This window comes from Erithacus rubecula, assembly GCF_903797595.1.
Source record: "Erithacus rubecula genome assembly, chromosome: 9".
NCBI lineage: Eukaryota > Metazoa > Chordata > Aves > Passeriformes > Muscicapidae > Erithacus > Erithacus rubecula.
The window spans coordinates 7915805-7936844 of record NC_136660.1 but is presented as its reverse complement, the minus strand read 5'-3'; the positions used below and the strand labels follow the sequence as shown (position 1 = coordinate 7936844).

The window sequence follows — 21040 nt, the reverse complement described above, 5'->3', positions numbered from 1 at the left end:
GGATGAGATGGGAAGTGCACCATACTCTGTGTGCTCAGTCTGGGTCCTCTGAGAAGTAGGCATGTGGGCCTCCAGACTTTAAAATATGCATGTGTAATGCATGCACTTTAGACATCAATAATAAGTGATGAATGCTATATGTGCTTTCAGAATTAATGAAGAGCCCTATACTTTGATTTCCCAGGAGTATGCAGCACATGCTCCAGCAATCAAGGTGCCTCTTCAGAGCCCCTCTGCTTTCTTCTCTTCTTTCTGTCAACAGTAATTCTGCTTTGCTCCCTGTGGTAAGGGAAGGGTGTGAAGCTGTTTTCCAGCACCACAATGCACATTTGACAGATCTGTATTCATCCAGCCCCTCTACCCCAGCAATGAGACTACTGACAGGCAGGGCTCCTGATAAATCAAAACTTAATAAAGAGTTGTGTAGGACCTTACTCCACACTGGGGTTTCATGGACTTTAATGATACCCTAACAGTCACTGTAGAAAGTACCACTAACCTTGAGTAAAGGCTTTAGAAACCAAGTTTATCTGTTGCCCACTCTATTTAATAAAAAGCTGCTCTTTGTCATCTGAGTGCAGAACAGCACGGCTGTGTTATCAGTACTTAGAACAGCAGTGGAAAAGGAAGAAAGCAATTTCTTCCCTCTTGATCTTAATCATTAATCTTCATTAGGATTTTCAGCTTCTGAATGTGAGCGGTAGAAGACATCAGCATAGCAAACAATTTAAAGTGCATCTGCATATACAATAGGCAGTTTGTTATTTTCATTATAGGTAAAAGCATGTGTCAGTTGCCAGATGTGTTTGATTCAGACAATATGATTTTCATGCCAATTTTATGATATGTTTGATTTAGGTGAAGTGACTAAAATCTGCTGTTGGGACCAAGGTGCTGTAAAACACCAGCTGCAGTTTTTATTTTAATTAATAATTTAAGGAGTAGAATACCTTGCTTTAATTAACACGTTAACCCTTTGAGCTACTCAGAGGAAGGCCACAATGGCAAAGTGATTTAAAAATAAAGCAAGAAAATACTCAAAGGAAGTCCCAACAGGAGTATTTTTTCCTCCAAACATGTTCTTGAGATGTTTTCACCTTTTCTTTGCATTTTAATTTCCTTCTCACTCTTGAATGGAATATGGAGTATGGATAAAGGATCCAGGATTACCCAGATTTTTTTAGCAGAATTGATTATTCTGCAGGGTGAACAGCAACTACTCATAGTTGCTCTGAATCCCTGTCCAGACTTTTAACTGAATCTGCCAATGTTGTACAGATGTGATATTGTGCCAGATCTTTCCTTGATTTGTTCTGAAAATCTGCCCAGTCATGTAGCAGTTTAAATGTGGATCTGAGCATACAAATTAAAGCTCCAGACTTTGAAAACCTAGGCCTGCATCTTAAAAGAGACTCTAATGTGTTAGATGCTCTGAATGTCTCTTTGTCAGATACTTTTCATTGTTAAATTGGAAGCATGTTGGGCAAACTGGGTAATATCTCACAGCTATTAAGTTTTTAAAAATATGGAAAAATGGGGTGGCAAAGAGGGGTTCTGTAAACAGCCCTTGTAAATACATATAGAGGAAAGATTGCCCTCTGACTTCACTCCCTTAGTTAGATATCAGATGAGTTCATATGCAATCATAAGTGCTTAGCCATGAGAGAAACTTCTTCCAGGGATCACCAACTATGTGGCCCCAGTGGATACAGCTTTGAGGTGCAAATGCTCAGAAATTAGTTTCCATTTCTATCACTATTAATGGAGTAGTTTATTCTGCTGTCTTTCATTTTTTGAAAACATTTCAAGCAAAAACAATCAATTATGTCTTCTACTCTAAGGACCATCACAGTTTCTTTACAAATTCTAAATTCAGAAAACATGGGACATTGAGGGAAAAAAAAATTACAAATAAATTAATGAGTTAAAAATCAGCAGTCTAAGTGATTTATATTTTTATTGCCTGGAGGAGGTTTGCAGAGGAGAAGGGCTGGAAGTATAGTTAGAAACACTGGACTGGCAATCAGGAGCTGTTTAGCTTATTTCTAACTGTTTAACAGATTTATGTGGAGTCGAGCCAATGTCAGCTCTAGGCAAAATGAACTTTTAGGATCCAGTGACAAGTCAAGTCACACTCACACAGATCATTGCAGATGATTGGAGTTGCTGAGGTGGTCCAGAGGGCATAATTTAGAAATAGCAATGGATCGGAATACCCAGAGGTTTAATTTTGTTTACAGAAGAACCTGTTTTACTGATTATGATGAGAATCCAGTTTGATTTTTGGATCCAAATTTGAGTCTTGTAGCCAGAAATAATGTGAAGTCTTTTTTTTGAAAATGGGCATGTTTCCTAAATAAACTGCTGGAAGATACTAAGAACTTCTGTGAGCAGTGGGACACAACCTACTTGTAGGGGTTTTGTCCTACATCCTCCACACTTTGAGTTCAGCAAAAGTGCTGCAGATTGTTCTGAGACTGGTAAAGCAAAAGTGGAATTTCAAGTGCTGTTAATAGAATGTATTTCTGCTGCATCTCAGACTCTTAGAAAGTACACAAAGCCTCCAAATGTTTTGCCAATACGGTGTGAGTAGTTAGCAATTAATTGCTACTAAAATCATAAACATGATTTATTAGTGGCTTGACTGCTTTTGGATTTCAGGAGGTATACAGTGCCTTCTTTTCACAGAGCCCCAGTGAAAACAGTCTGCAGGGAAGCCAGTGCTACATCAGGAGTTAAGAAAACAGTTTAGTTTACTTGTCTTTACGTGTAGCAACAGAGGCTACTGGAAGCTTTTTGAAAGAAATTAAATCAGTTTGGAGGACGTACAAGTTTAGTGCTTCTAGTGCTTTGCATATCTATTATTTGGCTATTTTGTTTTTAATTTTTCTTACTGTTTGTATTTTTGTCTCCAATCCTGAGAACCTTGGGCATGTGCTTTTGTGTGCATAACTAGTTTCACTGATCTCAACAGTACTGCTCTACCTATTGTGTCTGCTAGGTAACCTGTGAAAGAAGCTTCTTTGGGGGCAGTAGAAGAGAGGGTCCTGATGCTGCACTGGGTGGGTGACAGAACTGTTGCCATCCCACATGGCATGCAGGATGTGTAGCAAACCCCTTCATCCTGGGACAGAAATGAAGCTGGCTTTAGCATCCTCTCCCTAGAATGGAATGTTACATTTTACTTAGGGCAGTGACTCCCAGTCCAATCAGAGTCTCAGAGATGCCACCACACTGGCAGCAGTGACCATTATAATAATGAAAAAAGCTGCTGCAGTGCCATTACCTGCTGAGGAGTTCCATCACTGTTTGTTTTAACTATAGGAAGAGTAGGTGGTTGGCATGGCAACGTGTTCTGTGACACATGTCAATTGATTGGTTTTGCCACTGGAGGAAAGTCCCTGCTTCTTTGAAATCCTGTGTAGCAGCTGTTCCTGCCCCACTGGTGAGGACAAGAGCAGACACAGCCCTGACTGTCTGCACTGTTTGTCTTCTGCTGTGATTTGGAAAGCTTCAGTCCTGGTGTGAAAGGCTGCAGCTCCACTGATTCTGTATAGTTTAATCTGTCAATACTTACAGCTTCCCTTGTAGAAACTCCCATGAGGTTTTTTTCTGTTAAGGCTTTTGTTTAAAGTGGATGGCATTTTTCATGGAGAGCAGATAAAATGAATTTTAGATGAATTATAAAGCAGTGCATGATTGCTGATGAAGGACTTGACCCAGAAGAGTGTATCCTAAGCATGCAAGTACTGCTGCAGATCTCTACTGGACTACCTCTGTTGCTAAAGTTAAAATTTTGCTTAGAGTATTTGATGAAGAAACCTGTTGCTCTGCATATCACTGCACTGAGACAGAATTAAGAGCATTTAAAGTGACTTGCAGTGAAATGGAACAATGCAGAATTTGATCACACCACTGTAGAGAAGTTGACAATTTAAGGATTGATCTAAGAGCTTGGTTAAATTATTCATAGTTTCAAAGAAAACCTGAGATGCCCAAATTAAAATCATGGACCCAGTTCTTCTGAAGCCTAAGGCTGTAAGAAGTTGAGATAAACTTGTTTTCATTTTAATTCTCTGTATTAAAGGTACTGCCATTCTAAGAATACCTTGCACACTTTTATTGTCCCCACTAAGAATAACCTTTAAAGTAGCCCATCTTTTAGTTTTTGTATGTCCAGTTTAACACACACTAATAACATTCCTATATGTACCTGGAACAAACATTGCAAATCTACCAAAAATATGTCATCATATGTTTGGGGTTTTTAAAACTATACTTACTTTTTAGACTTGTAGGTGCTAAAGATAGGTCAATTCTAATGTTACTTCATTGTTCTGCCAATATATCCCCCTTTCTTGTACAGCTGAAGGCTCGTGAAGTATCAGTAATGCAATAATGCTTAGAGACACTAACTGCTATTCTCTTCCATTTTTAAGTGGGCTTTTGCTTTTCAAACTTGCATTTAGCAGCACAGTGAAACTCTTCATGTAAGTCTATGAGTCAATGAGACTATCATCCCCTAGTGGTATTTTATATCCATAACAGAGGGAATTTTTATATATTTTTTCAACTCTTCAGCCAGTTAAATTGTTCAACTTGGATAGACCATCTCTACAGAATGTCTTTTTGTGAAAGTTTGAACTCAGTTTTGGATGTCTGAAGACAAGCTTTACCCTACCCACTTATACATTTTACTTAAAACTGGAATTTCAAAGATTGTTCATTTGTGAACAGTGGACTAAGGCTTAAATCCTTTGCCTTGCACATTCATAAATGGATATAAAAATTAATCAGGACTCAGATCAGGACTGAAGTTCTGAATGGTAAGATCTGCTCATGTAGACACTGTCTGTACCACTTCAGCCTTGATTCAGCTTCACAGACTTTTCTCTTGAGGGACAGATGAGAATCTGATCTGGCAATGCTTGCTTGGCTTCCAAGTTCATCTCTCAGTGGGTGGATTGATGAGGTCAACAACAACTAATACCATTTTCTTATTTGTCCTCATTGTCACAGAAAATTCTTCCTTGGAGGGGAGAGTTCTCAGCAATTTTAGGTCTCAGAATTCTGCACTTTTCTGCAGTTCACAGTAGGCAGAATTCGCTTTCAACTCATTGCTTTCCACTGGCTATAACTTTATCCAACAAATCTTTCAAATAGGCTTTTATGTTCTAGGTTTCAGCTCATAGGTGTTTCTTAGGCTTTGAATGGTGGTATACTTGTCAAATCAGTTCAGATACTTCTATTTTTACTTTGAAGTTTACTGGGTTTACTGTTTTCCCAGTGCATAAAACACATATTTCCCTCTCACATAATTGTGTGGAGAAAACAGTTCTTGTTAGGAACTGCACTTATATTTAATTCTGTAGATGTAATGAATTCCAAACTTTTGGAGGAAAAAATGTTTAAGAGAAAATAAATTAGTCTCAAGGCATTTAAAGATAGATTTAGGAGTTGTACTATACATTTTATATATGCATTTTTAAGACTTCATTTAGGCAGAGAAGCTTAAATGTCTCATCATCTCTGGGACACTTCATCTTGTTGGCATCCATCACCTAGAATATTCTAACACATTGAGCAAAAATCTCAGGGTTACTCCAAAAAAAGTCCACTTTTTTTTTTTAATGACAGGATCATGTTTTTCTTTTGAAAAACACTTTGATCCCATCTGATGATCCAGGTGCCTCCAGCTGAGTTAATTGATCAGCAGTTACCTCAAAGCACCTAGTGTCAAGTTTAGTCTGTCACTTATTACTCATCCAGAAATCTTGGGTATATAGCAGCAACAGAGTAAAATAAATCCATACTGGCAGCATATTTTTAGTCCGTGTATCTACAGCTACACAAGGCTATTATAAGTAAAAAAACATCTCCAAAAAATGTACCTTAACCAGTATTTTTAATCTGGCAATTACTTCTAGTGTTCTAATTATAAATGCTAATACTGCTATAGCCTGTCTGTATCTTCTGCAGCCTTTGTTTTATGTCAATAAGTTTCTGACAAAGAAAACAAGCAGAAAGCCCAGTCTTCAGCTGACTCTACATGAAGTAATTGTAATTCCACTTGGAATATGTATCAGTTGTTGAGTTCATCCAACAGGCATAAATATGGGCATTAAATATTTTGGCTGGAAATGTAGATTTAAAAGACAACATTTTTCTTTAGATTGACTGCAGATACATTTACTTAAATCAATTGGTTTACATGTGCTTGTCAATTACAGCAGTCACACCATGGATGTATTAACAAATTGCAGTTGCACTCCTGTAACTGGAATTGAGGGCCATTGGCTTTTTCTGCTTTACTCGCTTTATCTTTAATCACAATTACAAAGAGATTTTAATGGCTTGTGAGATCCACTAACTGGAGTGGTAAGGTTAATGGGGCATCTTGTTGTGCTGCACATTTTTGTTGCAAATAATTTTGAATATTAAATGCATGAAATCTTTGCTATAGGAAAGTGAAACAAGAATTTGAGTGGCTAAAGGAGATGGGTCCAGCTAGCAGCTGGTTGCACAAATAAAGCTTAAGAGCAGTGACAGCAGCCACCTTTAGTGAATGACACAACTGTAAGATACAGCCACTATCTGAAATGTAGTGGTGAGTGATTTTGTCTGGCAAAGGCAAATTTGAGGGAGTTGAAATAACAGTGTTTAAAACCTACCCTTGTGATTATCTTACTTCACCCCACAAAAAGTAGGAGATAATTCATCTCCCCCCAGTATCACTTACTTATGTGCCCATGCCCACCCTGCCCAAATCCTTTGACCACCTCTCTAGCCATGGAGGTGCTGAGCATCACCTCCACTTTCAGTGCAGAAATGCAGCAGAGATATTTTTTATACAGAGTAAGAACTGTGGCTGAGCACACTCCCTGTCAGGATTATTTTGGGGATAGGTTTTTGGCTAAATAGCCCAAAATATGAAAGTGCTCTGCAAGAAATCCTTAGGACACACAATACTCCACATTTTCTATTGCAAGGAAATGCTGCCAGCTAAAGGGGTCTTCTTACTCCCACACCCAGGCTAAGGCTGTGCTTCCCTCCCTGCCACCTGTGTGCTTGTCTGTTTATTGCAAGCCTTGATTTAAGCCCAGATTTGCTCTCTCTGCCCTGTGATGCTTAGAGAACTGAACAAACTGTGCTGCTCATAAAGCAACATGTACTGTGCTTTTGTGCAGTACTGATTGTCAATAAAATGTAATTTAGCTAAAATAAAAGTACTGATCGTCAATAAAGTGCAATTTAGCTAAAACAAAATGCACATTTCTGCGTAAAAGCTTCCATGGCAATAAAGGAAAAGAGAAAATACTAATAATATTAAAATTGCAAGTTTAATTATTTTTTTAACTATCCAAACCCCTATGTTCAAACTTTCAAACAGAATAGTGGTATCAGCAGTAGACATTTGCAAAGTTGTGGGAAAAAACTAAAGACAGAACTAAATGCAGCGTATAATCATGTAGATCAAGACTGGATGAAAAATGGTTCCATAGAATATGCAGGAAATATTTAGGGGAGCAGAATAGATCTTTCAGGAAGGTTAAAGAAAGAAAGAAAATCTGAACAAATTCTGCCATTTTTCATTAGCATTTTGAATTTCCAGCAACCTCCAGGATGCTTGTTTTGTACTTTATTAGTTGCCATATACAGAGCTTGGGAAATAACAGGAGTTTTGGGGTTTGGTGGAACTCCTAGACTTAGCCCAAAGCCACAAGTGTGCAATGCATATAGAGAGAAACTGTTGACACAGTCTTACTTAAAGCTGCTTAACAGCTTAAAATGATGAAAAGTCCTTAACACAATTTAAGAACTTAAACCACTTAGACTGTGTGGAGCAGCTTGTGAGTTCAAAGAGTTTGGGGCAGGGGGATGTGCTGAGAGTAGCTGCAGCCTGGGGACAGGGCTCCACACCAGAGTCCCACAGAAGGGCACCTTCTAAACTTGGGAGGCCTGGGGGTGCTGTGAGGAAGAAGAGGGAAGAGCTTTCTATGTATTTTTGTGTGGCATTGAGTATATGCCCAGATTGCTTTGCTTGAAATAGTCTAGCAGGAAACCTTATAGGCATGTGATGTGTCAGCAGGGCATCTCCCCAGTGGAACAGGGAAAGGGGTGGCAGAAAAATATTGTATATGACAAGTCTTCAGCTGTGGAAAACAGCTTTGACTCATGGGCCAAGGGAAGGCTCCTCAGGAGCATTGTGAAGAAATCTGCTCAAGCTGCAAGCCAAAATGTTCTGCTTTTGTGGTTCCAGGAGCTGGAGGTGTGGGGGAGGTGGTAAGAATGGGCCTTTTTTGAACTATTGATCAAGAAGTTTTTTTTCTGAAAAATTGTTTTTGGGAAAAAGAAATGGGGTGAGGCAGGGAGGGTTACTTTAGTTTAACTGTTGTCAAGCAATGTTAGTTGGTTGCATCAGAATCATGTTGTTAATATGTGAAGTCACACATTTATAAAGTGTTTTAATGAAAAGAAGCCATTATTTATGAGATTCAGTTTGGTCCCTGCTGCTGTGTGTGGCTGTCACTGGTCGAATGTGTGTTGTATATTTGTATGCTCAGATGAAAAAATGGTGGCACTTGATGGCAAAGGAGGAAGGCACAGGAATGGGAATGAGCCTCTGAGAGAGGGAAAACAGCCAGGACACTGCTGCTGATGGCAGTGATGCCACCATAAATGTTTGGAGGCTTGGGCTGGTTTTCATTGATGCAGGCAGTGATTTACACCTTCCAGTGCAGAACAGGCTGTAAAACAGGAGTGAATTACATTCTGTACAATGTGAAAATAAATTGTGCATTCACAGCCACTCAGGGTGAGGCCCATTTACACTTCCAGAGTGGTATATGATGAGTAAATGAAAGTTAGGCTTCTGTGTGAATGAAAAATGCCTATTTTACCAGAGGCTGTGAAAAGAGAGAGCAAGAGAGACTTAGTGGAAATTGGAAGCAAGATTTTATTTGTTTGTTCAAAACAGTCCTATTGATTTGGAGTCAGATGGAGCATTGGTATAACTGCAAACTAATTCCACTGAATTCTGTGCGGTATTTCTGGTGAACTTGATGGGGCTGGAAATTTATATTTATAATCTGAGTTTTTCCTGTGTTCAGGTAAGTCTTTATCACATTATATTCTTGTGTAATCTTGGTGGCATATTTAACATGAATGTTTTCTGTCAAAAAAACCCCAAAAACTTCACACTGGGGTGAAACACAGCTTGGGTGCAGTTAAAATCATATGATCTCAGTACAATTAAGTAACTACTTGGCTTTCCTTTACGATGAGGAATGAAATATGGGAGTGTTACTTGGTGAGGGTAAGTGCTTCCTGATGAATGACAGATATAGAAAGAAACCATTTAATTAATGAAATCTTGCTAATATACTGCATAATACTAATTTCTCAATATCGCTTGAATTTCAGAACATTTCAGGATCTGTCCAAACAAATGGATATATCTTACGGTACAGTCAGGGATTCAGCAGTGTATGAATACTTTAAAGCAAAAGGGACCAACCCTTTGGAGCAGGATAACACATTTGCTGAACTGTGGAGAACTATCAGTAAGAATAACGGGGCAGATAATTGCGTATCAAACCCTTCTGAAGGCATCAGAAAGGTAAGACTGGATCACAGAGGTTTTAATTTAATTTCTGTATCAATGTTGTTTCTGTGGAGTTAATGTTAAGTCACAGGGAGGAAATTACAGTCATTTAAAACCCCCCTAAATTCCTATATAAAGTTACTTTTAGTGCCTTAATAGCTGATAAGAATCGTGTTTTGGTGTCATTGTTCTGAGTGTAAGCACTTTAACTCTGCCCAAGTGTTCAGTATGTAAGTCCTTTGATCAGGTCATAAGGTTTCTCAGTTTCATGGGAGCTTTGATAATGCCTTTTTGGATGTAATTCTTTACATTATCCAGTAGTGACTCCTGTCCTTTGCTCATGTGAGTTTGTTTTCTTCTTCTGAGTTCATGATTGGAAACATGAGTAACAATTAAGGGATCCCCAGAACACATACTCATTTCTCTTAAAACAGAAATTTAATGCAGGATTTTTCTTTGTTTATTCCAGATTTTGAAAAATGCATTCACATGACACTGTGTTTTACCAAAATGTTATTTCTCTCAGATGAAACTACACCTTTTTTTGTGAAACAGAGAATTAATGTGGAATTCAAGGACTGATGTATAACAGCTTAGGTTGCTTCATCTTTGTTCTGAATCCTGCAATAAAGAGTTTTGGCCATTACAAATACCCTCTCTCTCATAGCCTGCCTCTCCCCTCTGCTCCCCATCTTGAATCTCAACAAAAACAGGCTGTACCTTACATCAAACACAAGTCCAGGAGTACATTACATGAAGGGATGCAGACATGCTGAAAGCCTTGATGTGCTGTTCCTTTAGTGAAGAGTGTTCTCTTCATCTCTCAATTGATTTTTTCCCTAAAACAAGTTAACAGTTTTTATTACCATAATGAATGTTTGATCAGAGATACTCTTGTCAGTGAAACATTGGTTTACTAGTTCTTTATGCTTTTGTACATGGGACATAATCAAATGGTTTTGGCTTGCATTTCCTTTTTCTATTTTGAATTTTCAAAACCTTTTCTGAACAGTCAGAGGGATGGTATCCAAAATCTTCTGTTTTTACAGTGCCATGAAGAGGGTGAATACAAGTAATGCAAGCCATCCCATTTCCCAATTCAAATTCCTTTAGCAAAAGATTCCCAGCTCTTTGCTTGACTTTTGGACAAAATCTTTATATGGACACTCTCATGTCTTAGCATAAGAGTATTCAGTCAAAAGTTTGGGTTTACCCTGCCCATCCCTCAGATGAGTTTCCCCAAGGTCCTCTGCCCTCAGCTCAATAATCCTCCCTTCCCTGGGGACAAGGTAGGGCTCTGGCAATAGCAAAGTCTGCAGCAGTTGTTTTTTTTTTTCTTAATCTGCTCAGCACTTTATGAAAATGAGGCCTCTTTTGAGATGTTTTGGTAGCATTTAGAGGAGAAATAGAGACATTAAATACTTTTCTATGCACCCTAGCATTTAAGCCAATAATAAAACAGTTTACCTTAGAAAAATAGATCGTATTTTACTTTTCTTTTTACTAACATTCTTATGGCAGTGGATGCTCTTTATCCATGAAATTGTAAATACTTTTATTCTGTAAGCCTAGTGCATGCTGCCATTTATGATAGCTACATTTGCTAAGCTAGAAATGTAACTGTAGATTGGCAGGCAGTTGAGAATACCAATTATATTGTCTGTATGGAGCTGGCAGCTCCATCCTATCTATGTGATAATAACTTTTCATACTAAGTTTGATTTCAGTGTTGTAGGGTGATTTTTTTATAACTAGATCAGCTCATTCAATTAATGTCAACAACAGCTAAATTTTACTTCAGTCCCCAAAGATGACCGAGGCAGATGTTTGATTAGACACCTACAAAAATTGGCATTAATATTTAATAACATTGTCAACTAAACCATTGTGTTCATCGTTTAAGTGTTGCTCTTCCTAGCTCATTGAACTCTCTGAATAAACAGACAACTTATCTATGTCAAGTATTATGGCTAGAAATTCTGGATTTTTTTTTAAAGGAGAATAGATGTCTGCCAAGGAAATGAGAGTTTCCATCCATAAACACATACTGCTGCATGAAAGAGATGTAAATGTGCCTTACAAATGTGTTTCGTAGGAAATGGGGACTCTAAATCTCTCCAGCATAAAAAGATTCATAAAGCATTTTTTCTGAATGAGGACTTGCCTGACACAATGCAAAAAAAAAAGAAAAAAAATCACTACTATTCTTTCTTTCCTCCTTCTCCTTTCCATTTTCTTCAGACAGTATCACAGTTCAGCTGCAGTTACAAACAAAGCAATGCCACTTCAGTGCAAAACAGGGAGTGCTGGTTATTTATGCCCCAGACAGGTATTTCAGGTGTTTGTCCCTATTCCATTTATCTTTCTCCATTTCACGGAGATTTTCCTTCTTCCTCTGACTGTCTGAAAACAAAGGGATGGCAGTGGAAAAAAGTAATGTGAGCTTTCATGGCATTTGGCTGCCACAGCAGAGATGTCTCAGACACAGCAGGTCCCTGCAGCCACAGTGACCATCTCCCATGGGCAAGACACAGCTTTTGCAGCACTGGCAGAGCCACAGAAAGCCAGGAATGCACTTCAGTGTCACAGAAGTGACAGGAGAACTCCTGAGAGCCAAGGGTGGTGAAGGGAAGATTGCTTTGCTGTATTTCCAAGGTAGTTGAAAGTGGTCACTGAAGATGGAAAACCTCCTCCTATTCAGCAGCACCTCTGCACTGCACAGGAGCAGAAACCACCAGTTCATACAAAATGCTGTTTTGTCACTTTGAGCTATCTGGGACTATCACAGATGAGGATTGACTAATGCTGTATCAGAAAAGTTTCTGCAGCCAGATCTCAGTGAACTGTTTGCTTTACATGCACTGGCAATCAGGGTAATTATTGATTGCACCAACGTACATAATGTATGTTTTTTATTTTCTTTCGGAGCTCCCATTTTTGCTTTGAAAGAATGAAATTATATGATCCCCATGCAATCCTGCATCTGCTATATATACAGATAGGAGAATTAAAGTCATTATTGCATTTTATAATGCCTTGCTTTGGTTGAGATTGTTTGTTCCCCTGTCCAATCAATTTGGTGCCAAAATTTCTCTGAATTGTTTCTTTTCTTCCTGTGTATCACTTTTAAACAAAAGCGATCAAAACCAAGTAGAGCACAAAATGAGAATGCATCATTGATTTAGGCAATGGCACAGTAAGAATTTATTCCTTCTCTTTTTTGCTTCCTTAATGATCACTGAGCATTAAATCACAGCGATCTTCTCTCTTCATTCTAATATTGAGAGTAGAAGTAATTTAAAAGTTCATTTAATAAGATTTTTTTTAAAACTTTGTCCACAATGAATTTTATATTGTGAATTGTTATTGCTCTCATAGAGCTTCAAAAATTCTTCCATTTCTTGGTCCATCAGCCTTTGAAACAATAGGAAATGCTTCCTTCAACCTTAATATATTTCATTCTGTAGTGGTTCCTTAATTATCTTAATGCTTAAAACATTTCAACAGGATTAAATGGCATGTTTTTCTTTTTGTTAGAACTGTGTTGCTTCTCTTAAAGCACTTTTTATAGATAATAAATGTTATCCAACCATGTTTTTGAACTACTCCACTAATGCCAATGTAAAGGTCACCTTTTGATATTTCTGTGGTACCAGCCATAAAAGGGGATCAGCTACACTGACACTTTGTTCTGGCAGTAAATTAATGATGAATTTTTCATTATTCTGGCACTTCTGCCTTAAGTATGGTAGCTTCTTCATATGTTCCAGATAAATCACAGATATATCAGTGATTAATCTAGAATCAATCTTTTTTCATGTTATTATTATTTCTTATCATGCTTTCTTTGAAGCAACATTGTTTAACCATCAGTGAGCCAGGACCCTTTGAACAACATTCCTCTATCTCCATCCATGCTGAAGAGTGACATTATGGGGTTGTTTACTGCTTTCCTGGAGTATTATTTTCTTTGTGGTCCTTGTCTTGTCTAGGAAGCAATCTTCTCTGGCCTTTTAATTTTTTTAGGTTTGCGAAGAAGAAATATTTTTTAATGTAAGTTTTGCCCAGGGGGTTCTTCTTTCTTAAATCTGTTTTCTTAAATCTCTTAAACCTAAGATAAATCTAGTGTCCTTGGTATAAGCCAAAGTACTTGTTCTGCTGGGGTGGAATAAATGAGTGCTGCTTTAGCTGACTTTCTGATAAAGAGGTTTTTGAAAATTTGTGCAGCATGCAGAGCTTTTTATATTGTTGTGCAGCATGCTTGCATGCTGAGAGTCACAGTAAGGCCATAGCAAAGGAGCAAAATATGAAGTACAATTAGAAGACTGAAGTGTAAATTTGAGCTCATTATTCTCAGTTTATTTCAGTCATTTTTTATTCAAGCTATCTCACCTATTCTCAGCTGGCATTTGTCACAAGCCTTTTTGCCAATCTTCCTATATTCATGGCCTGGAAATTAAGGGGCAGGCACATGTGCACACATGGAGTCTTTCATTAATAACAAAATAAGAAAAGAAAGAAAAAAGAAAAAGTTTAAACTACATTTAAAATTTGAGGTTGATTTTTCATTGAAAATAAATGTCAGTTTGATTTTATTTGGCTTTTACTGCTTGCCTAGTGAAGGTATATAAAAAGCCTACTTCAAACACACATGTATGTGTGCACTTATATATCTTGTACATATGTTTTTCAAAGTTTGACAGCTTTTCCTTAAATTGAACAAATGATACTGCTTAGCTGTCACAACAGATATTAACAGGGAAGTGAAGGATGCCGAATTTAGACAGGAAATAAACATTTTGTTATGAGAAAACTTTCCACACAGTGAACACACTAATAGTATGAGGTCTTCACTCTTCCAGGAGGAAAATTTCACAAGTGGAAGAAGTTTGGAAAGAACTAAGTCTTCTCTTAGGAAAAAAGGATCTTTGGAGATTCTGGTTTTGGCAGTCAGAGAGGGAGGGGACACAGCCTTGTGCCCAGGATTTCTGAGTTGAGATATACACACAACCAAGAGTTTAAATTCAGATTCCTGATTATGCTAAAATGATCAGGCTGTCTCTGCAGATGTGATGACATTGGATAGACTGATTTATGTCATTAAAAATATGTAAAATAGGTGTGAAGAGACCTGGCTGACTTGGTTTATTGGCCATTTACAGTTGCAGGATGTGATTTAGGATAGCAACACTACAAACACAAGAGAAGTAGACCTTTACATAAGATCTGCTGCCCAGCATTAAAAGTCAGTGTGCAAGGGACTTGTATATAGGATAACATACAGAAATCTGAGGATTGAAAAGTAGAATCAATAATGTTTTTTTCTTTAGCCAGTGTATTGTAATAGAAGCCAAATATTTGAGGAATATTGTGTTCCCCAAGTATTACTAAGAGATAGATAAGGAATGTATTGTGTTGTCAGTGATCTTTTCTAAATTGTAAATTTGAAAAGATGATTTTCTGACCAATTCTGAAAGAACGGAAGATAAATACAGCTCTTTAAACTGAACAAAACATAAAAAAAAAACCCCAAAGACCCCAAACCAACCAACCAACCAACCAACCAAAAAAAAACCAAAAACAAAACCAACCCAAACCAAACAAAACAACAATAAAAAAAAGAAGACAAAAATTCAACCAACAAACCAACCAAAATACCCACAGAAATGCAAAACCCATTTTACCATAGTGACTTAGGCCAAATCTTTCTGGGGTGTCTGATTTCTCTATATTCATCAGGCAGGACTTTTGTTATCTAATAGAATGGATTTTGAATAAATTCTGTATACAGTAACAAGTGCTGCTGGGTTTTATCCACTCAGAACATATTTTTAATGCTGACAGTTTCCTATCATAGGTAGCAAAATCCTGAGTATTATTATTTACCATGGAACACAAGGTGGCTGAGTAATAAAAAGAATATTTTCCAAAGTTTCAATGTACAGACTCTTTCACATCTTACCAAAGAGAAAGGATATAGCATTTCTACTCTCTTTTAACCTAGAAGCAAATGAGTTTGTGGATCTTTGATTGCCTCAATGCAAGTAAAAGGGAATCAGGGAAAATAGGTGGGTTGCAGCAAGTGTCTTACAAGAAGTCTGGGCAACATAATTTTAATCTTTCTTTCCCTGAATTCTGCCTCCTAGAAGATACTTCACCCATTTGATTTATTGTCATGTGTAAGCAACTGTAAGGGACTCCAGAAAAGTATGGTTTATGTCAAACTATGGTGAAGTAAATTATCTTATTTGCTCAACTGAGGAATCCAGGGTAATAAAATAACTGATGGAGTCTTACAGACTTGCAGATGAATTCAAAACTGAGCTTAGAAAAGAATTGAAATTATGCAGAAGGATGAGCTAGTTCTGTACCAGAGCTGTAGCCATTTGCTAGGGGAGCTTTGTGAATCAGCTCCCATAAAGAAATATACTCAGGACTTCAGTTACCTAAATATATTAGGCAACCAATGGTTACCTTAACCAAAAAAATGATATTTTACTTTACTGAATCCCTATCCAAATATGTTTTTTACATCTTGTGTTAAGTAGGGTGATTTATGTTCATTGTATACACTGTGTCCAGGCCTTAGTTTCAGTCCCAATTAAAAGTCATATTTAAAGATATCTGCATGGATGTGTGTTAAAATAAAACAATATTCATACCAAAATTGAGATAGTAGTAGATGCTTGTGAATCTTCTTACCTGTGAAGAAAAGAGGGAACTCTTTCAGCTCAATGCATGCCTTTTGTTACAGGAACTAACATAGCTCACAGAAGAGCTGTGTTTACTTGCAAGGGAAATTGGTTTATTTACATGTTTGTATGAGCAAAGCTGCAAAATTACTATTTTGGTGCCTATGATGCTCATCACTTAATGCTCGTACTATGCCAGTCTTGTCATGTAATGCATGGAACCAGTCACCTTCCAAAATGTGATACAAAACATGCATCATATTTCATCATCTAAAGCAATAGCTTTCATTTATAATTAATAACCTCTTACATAAGCCTCACCTGCAGTTATAGTTGGCTGCATATATGTGCATACTAAAAAAAAGGAAGATATTTTGGCAAGGTTTGAAGTAGGTGAGATCCTGCTAGAAGAGAAGGCTGTTAGAAATGTATTAAGATATTGAAGGTTTGCATATAAACTGTGACCTGATGAAATACCAGCAAGGAATAGTGACAAGATCTGGATTTGTTTCCTGGCTCAGGTTTTGTCCTACCTAGAAATGGAGGTTAGTTTAGACTGTTGTGTTTGTGTTGCATTTACAGGCAAAGAAAGGAAATTATGCTTTCCTGTGGGATGTGACAGTGGTGGAATATGCTGCACTGACAGATGATGAATGCTCTGTGACAGTCATTGGAAACAGCATCAGCAGCAAAGGATATGGGATAGCACTCCAGCATGGAAGTCCCTACAGAGATCTTTTCTCCCAGAGGTAAACTGAAGCAGAGCTTGCTTTACAGGATCTCTCTCTGCAGCCAGGAACCATTCACATTAATTTTGGCATTTAATTAATAAAGAGCAATGAATACATGACAGCAGAGAGGTTATGAGTTCAGGCTCCAACAAAGCTGCAGCTCCTTCTGCTCCATGTGCATGTGGTTTGGGAGGAGGGACCGAGGGTGACAGTGGCCTCACACCTTCAGCCAGCACTGCCTCTGGCAGAGAGGACTGATGTCCTCAGAGCTCCTGTGAGGTGCAGCAGAGATTGGAGAGAGGTCTTGAGCCCATGCCTCACTCTGCAGGCTCTGAAGCAGTGTGTTGCTCCTGCACCCTGCATTGCTCTTTAGGGTGGAGGGACAGGTCAAAGACTCACAGTGGTGCAGGGAAACAAGAATTGCAGGGAGTTGCATGGGTCTGACCAGACCAGGAGACTATAAACTATGATCTCTGAGCTATCATCTGGGCGTCTCTTGTCCGTGTAAATGTGTACCCTGAGACAAAGACACACTGTTTTGCAGGCATGTGTGGCCTTAGCAGAAGGTGAGCGGGTGCTCTGCTCCAGGCAGGAGGGAACTGAAGCAGGATTGCCTCATCTTGCTCCTCCTTTATAAAAGGGAGAAAAACTCCAGCTGCATAACTAGAGACAAAGCTGCCTCAAGAGAAAAGATTGTTAGTAAACAGCTAAAACACTTATCAAACCAAATCCAAAATGAATCATTCATGCAGAGAAGGGACACTTCACAAGAGACAAAACAATGATTAATTAGCAACTGTTAACACAGTAATTCAGGCATTAAGTAACAGCATTGAAGTAAAATCTTTTTGAATAAACTGCATCTGCTAAAGTAAATGGGTTGGTCGATGCTTAAACAGATTTGTACTAAGTGGTGCACAGACAGTAGCATGTTTACCCTCACATATTTTTGGAATTACTGTAGGAGAGTAGCAGTGGAGTGGGTTGAGCATTTCACTAGTGGGACCAGCTGCTGCAGCTGAATGTAGCCAGACCAGGCATAACTAACAGTGGTGATTTCCCTTGGAAATGCTGTTTGCATTGAAGTGGAATTTTTGACAGTCTCTTTTTTTCCTAAAGTTACCCGGTGGAGTTTGCCTGCTGCTGTGAGTAGAAAGAAATCTTGGTATAAGGGAGTTTCAGATGAAGAATACAACACTCTGGTGGGGGGAGGGTGGAGTTTTGCATTGTGTGATGGTAGATTTAAGAGCTGTGCAGCGTAAGGAAAAGATTGAAAAAAAACTGTGAAAAAGTATCATTGCAAATAATACTTGTCTTTTGAAATTTCTGCAGGATCCTAGAGTTGCAAGAAAGTGGAGATTTGGATGTTCTTAAACAGAAGTGGTGGCCACGGATGGGACGTTGTGACCTGAATAGCCATACCAATGCACAGACAGATGGGAAGGCACTCAAGCTGCACAGTTTTGCAGGAGTTTTCTGCATTTTAGCAATAGGCCTTCTTCTTGCTTGCTTGGTGGCAGCATTGGAGTTGTGGTGGAACAGCAACCGTTGTCATCAAGAAACACCGAAAGAGGTCCATAACTTTTATTCTTATCACAATTAAAAGTAGAAAACACAAAAGAAAGAGAGAGCAAGTGGAAATTTCGGGATTTTAGGTGCTCTCATGCAATAAATTTGGTTTATTTTGATTTGCCATACTAAGCTTTGCATATAACTTTTTGGGTGGTTGTTTCTAAGAAAATAAAAACAAACAAACAAAAGTGTCTTTTGTGCACGTGGAAGGTGCCAAACTGACAGCCCTGGAGACTAAAGTCCTCTATTTATTTGTAGAGCAGATACAGCATGGGCAGCAGCAGTGCAAACTTCCCCTCATTGCCCCACCAATGTGCCTCAGTCCTGACCTGGAGAGACCACCTTTAGGGGTAAGAGAGTGGTTCAGACACACGCCTCGGCCACTCTGCTGTGAGTGGGGGAGGCCAGGCACAGGCACAGGCTGTGCCATCTGCGGTGATGCTTTCTCTGATCTCAGCCCCCAGCCACTGCCTGGGAGATCCATGTCCATCCTGCACAGCCTCTGCAGCTGCCAGATGTCTGGTAGCTGCTCTCCTTCATGGCTGACCTAGGCTGAGTTTGAAGAGGTACACGAGCAATTAAAAATGAATCAGCTAGTTAATAATTGAATAAGCCATACTGCCGTGACACTGTTTAAATGCATCCTTTCTTTTGAAGTCAGTTTTATTTCTAAAAGTAGGAGCCTCTGAGGAAGCTGACCTTCATATAACATGTTTTATCTAGGAAATTATATCTGAGAAGTTCTTGGGTTTGAAGTTTCCATGCACAGCAGCCTGTAGTAGTTAGCAATGCTAAGGTAGAATAATCAGTCTATTCTCAGATCTGTCTTGTATGAAGGCTGTATTTGTTTACATAGATTAAATGTTTAACAAACTAACCTCTTGCAATTCTGGAGACACTGAGGCATTTGTAGGTGCTTTTATCTTGGAACAGATGTTTGTTTCAAGCAAATAATAGCAGTGAGCTATTATCTGCTATACTGCACTACAGCTGGAAAATAGTACATAGGCCACCAATTCTAATCTCTCTTTCTCAAGCTGCAGGAGCTGTAGACTAATTGGCATACCTGCCACCTGTAAGCAATTTTGGCAAACTGGCAACCTAGTCTAATAAATGGCATCTCTGCCTTTGGCAGAGGGGTTGGAATTGGGGATCTTTAAGGTCCCTTCCAACCCAAACATACCCTGTCCCTGTTCCATATCCTGTCCCTGCTGCCTTATAGATGTTGCTCCTGCTGTAACTCCAAAGGTGCCCCCAGGCTAGTGCTGTGAAGGCCTACAGCCCAGCAGCAGGTGTCCCCCTGCACTCTGTGAAATCCTGCAGGGCAAGGCAGGGATGCTTTCCAAGGTGTCCTCATGCTGTGTGCACAAGCACCTATCTGGCCATGCTATGTGTGTGTTCCCCCCTCTACGCTCAGGGACTTGCAGTTGTGTATCTTTGTAGGGTGAGATGAGAATATGACCTAAGGCAGTTTCATATAGCTGAGGTGAAACAATTTGCTCTTTTATTGCAAGGAGTTTTGAATACTCAGTTTCCATTGTTGAAAAAGGAACTGTCTTCCCAAGTCTAAATATTTTCTTTTTCACTCATCCCCTTGTTTCTTTTTCTAGTAACGCTAAGAAGGATTGTTGCATATCTGTGCCTACCCCCTCCCATCTTTTCTCCCTTTCCCATCCTTGTCCTCCCCTTTCCCTTCAGTATGTATTTGATCAAGGTTGGTCTGTAGTGCTCTTTGGCAGTTCCTTTGTCAAGCATAGGATACTTTTAACCCTCTGTGTTTTAAAGTAAACTGAAGTTACTCCCATGGTAGAGCTGTGCTTGGGGAGGTCGCTGTCTGTGAGGCTTGGCCTGCCCTTGGAGCACAGCTAGGCTGGGTTAGAGGCAAATTAAACTTAAACAGAGCATGGGCAGGTTCCAGAAAGATCAGTGATGGGGTTGCTGCCAGGAGAGGGGGAGCAGGGTGAGCCCTGGCAGTGCAGGTGTAAAGGCTGAAGGAGGAGGTGCACGTTCCCAGGGAGGGGCACAGCGCCGGGCTGAGCCGGCTGGAGGAGGGAGTGGGGAGGGTATGGCAGGCAGGCTGGGGTGGAATGAGGGTCCCATGAGAGGGACAGCTGGGTGCAATGACAGGCAGGCGGCTAGAGGCACCTTTGGGACCATCAGAGCAGCTGGAGGGAAGGGTGACAGCTGCCCAGAGCCAGGGACAGGCAGGATCCTCAGGAAAGAATGACTAATGGCCACATGTGCCACATGGCCACATTGCTCTGGCCCTGCTGCACACCAGGGGCTGGAGGCTTTTGTCACACTGGCCACAACATCCACCCAACTAAATTAGCAAATGAATGTAGCATACTTCCAGGCAGATTAGTGGAATATATTTTATTTATGTACTCCAGTGAGGAGGGATTGAAGTGGGACACCTCATACCTACTGCAATTAAGGTA

The 21040-nt window shown here is 39.3% G+C and overlaps 1 protein-coding gene across 1 annotated transcript in view; it reads left to right on the top strand.

Annotated features, from left to right (window-relative positions):
- Nucleotides 1-21040, top strand: part of GRID1 (glutamate ionotropic receptor delta type subunit 1) — a 476351-nt gene that overhangs the window by 440353 nt on the left and 14958 nt on the right. The window contains 3 exon segments of the mRNA XM_079312339.1: nt 9424-9619; nt 16879-17045; nt 18360-18600. Coding sequence (XP_079168465.1) covers nt 9424-9619; nt 16879-17045; nt 18360-18600 — 604 coding nt within the window.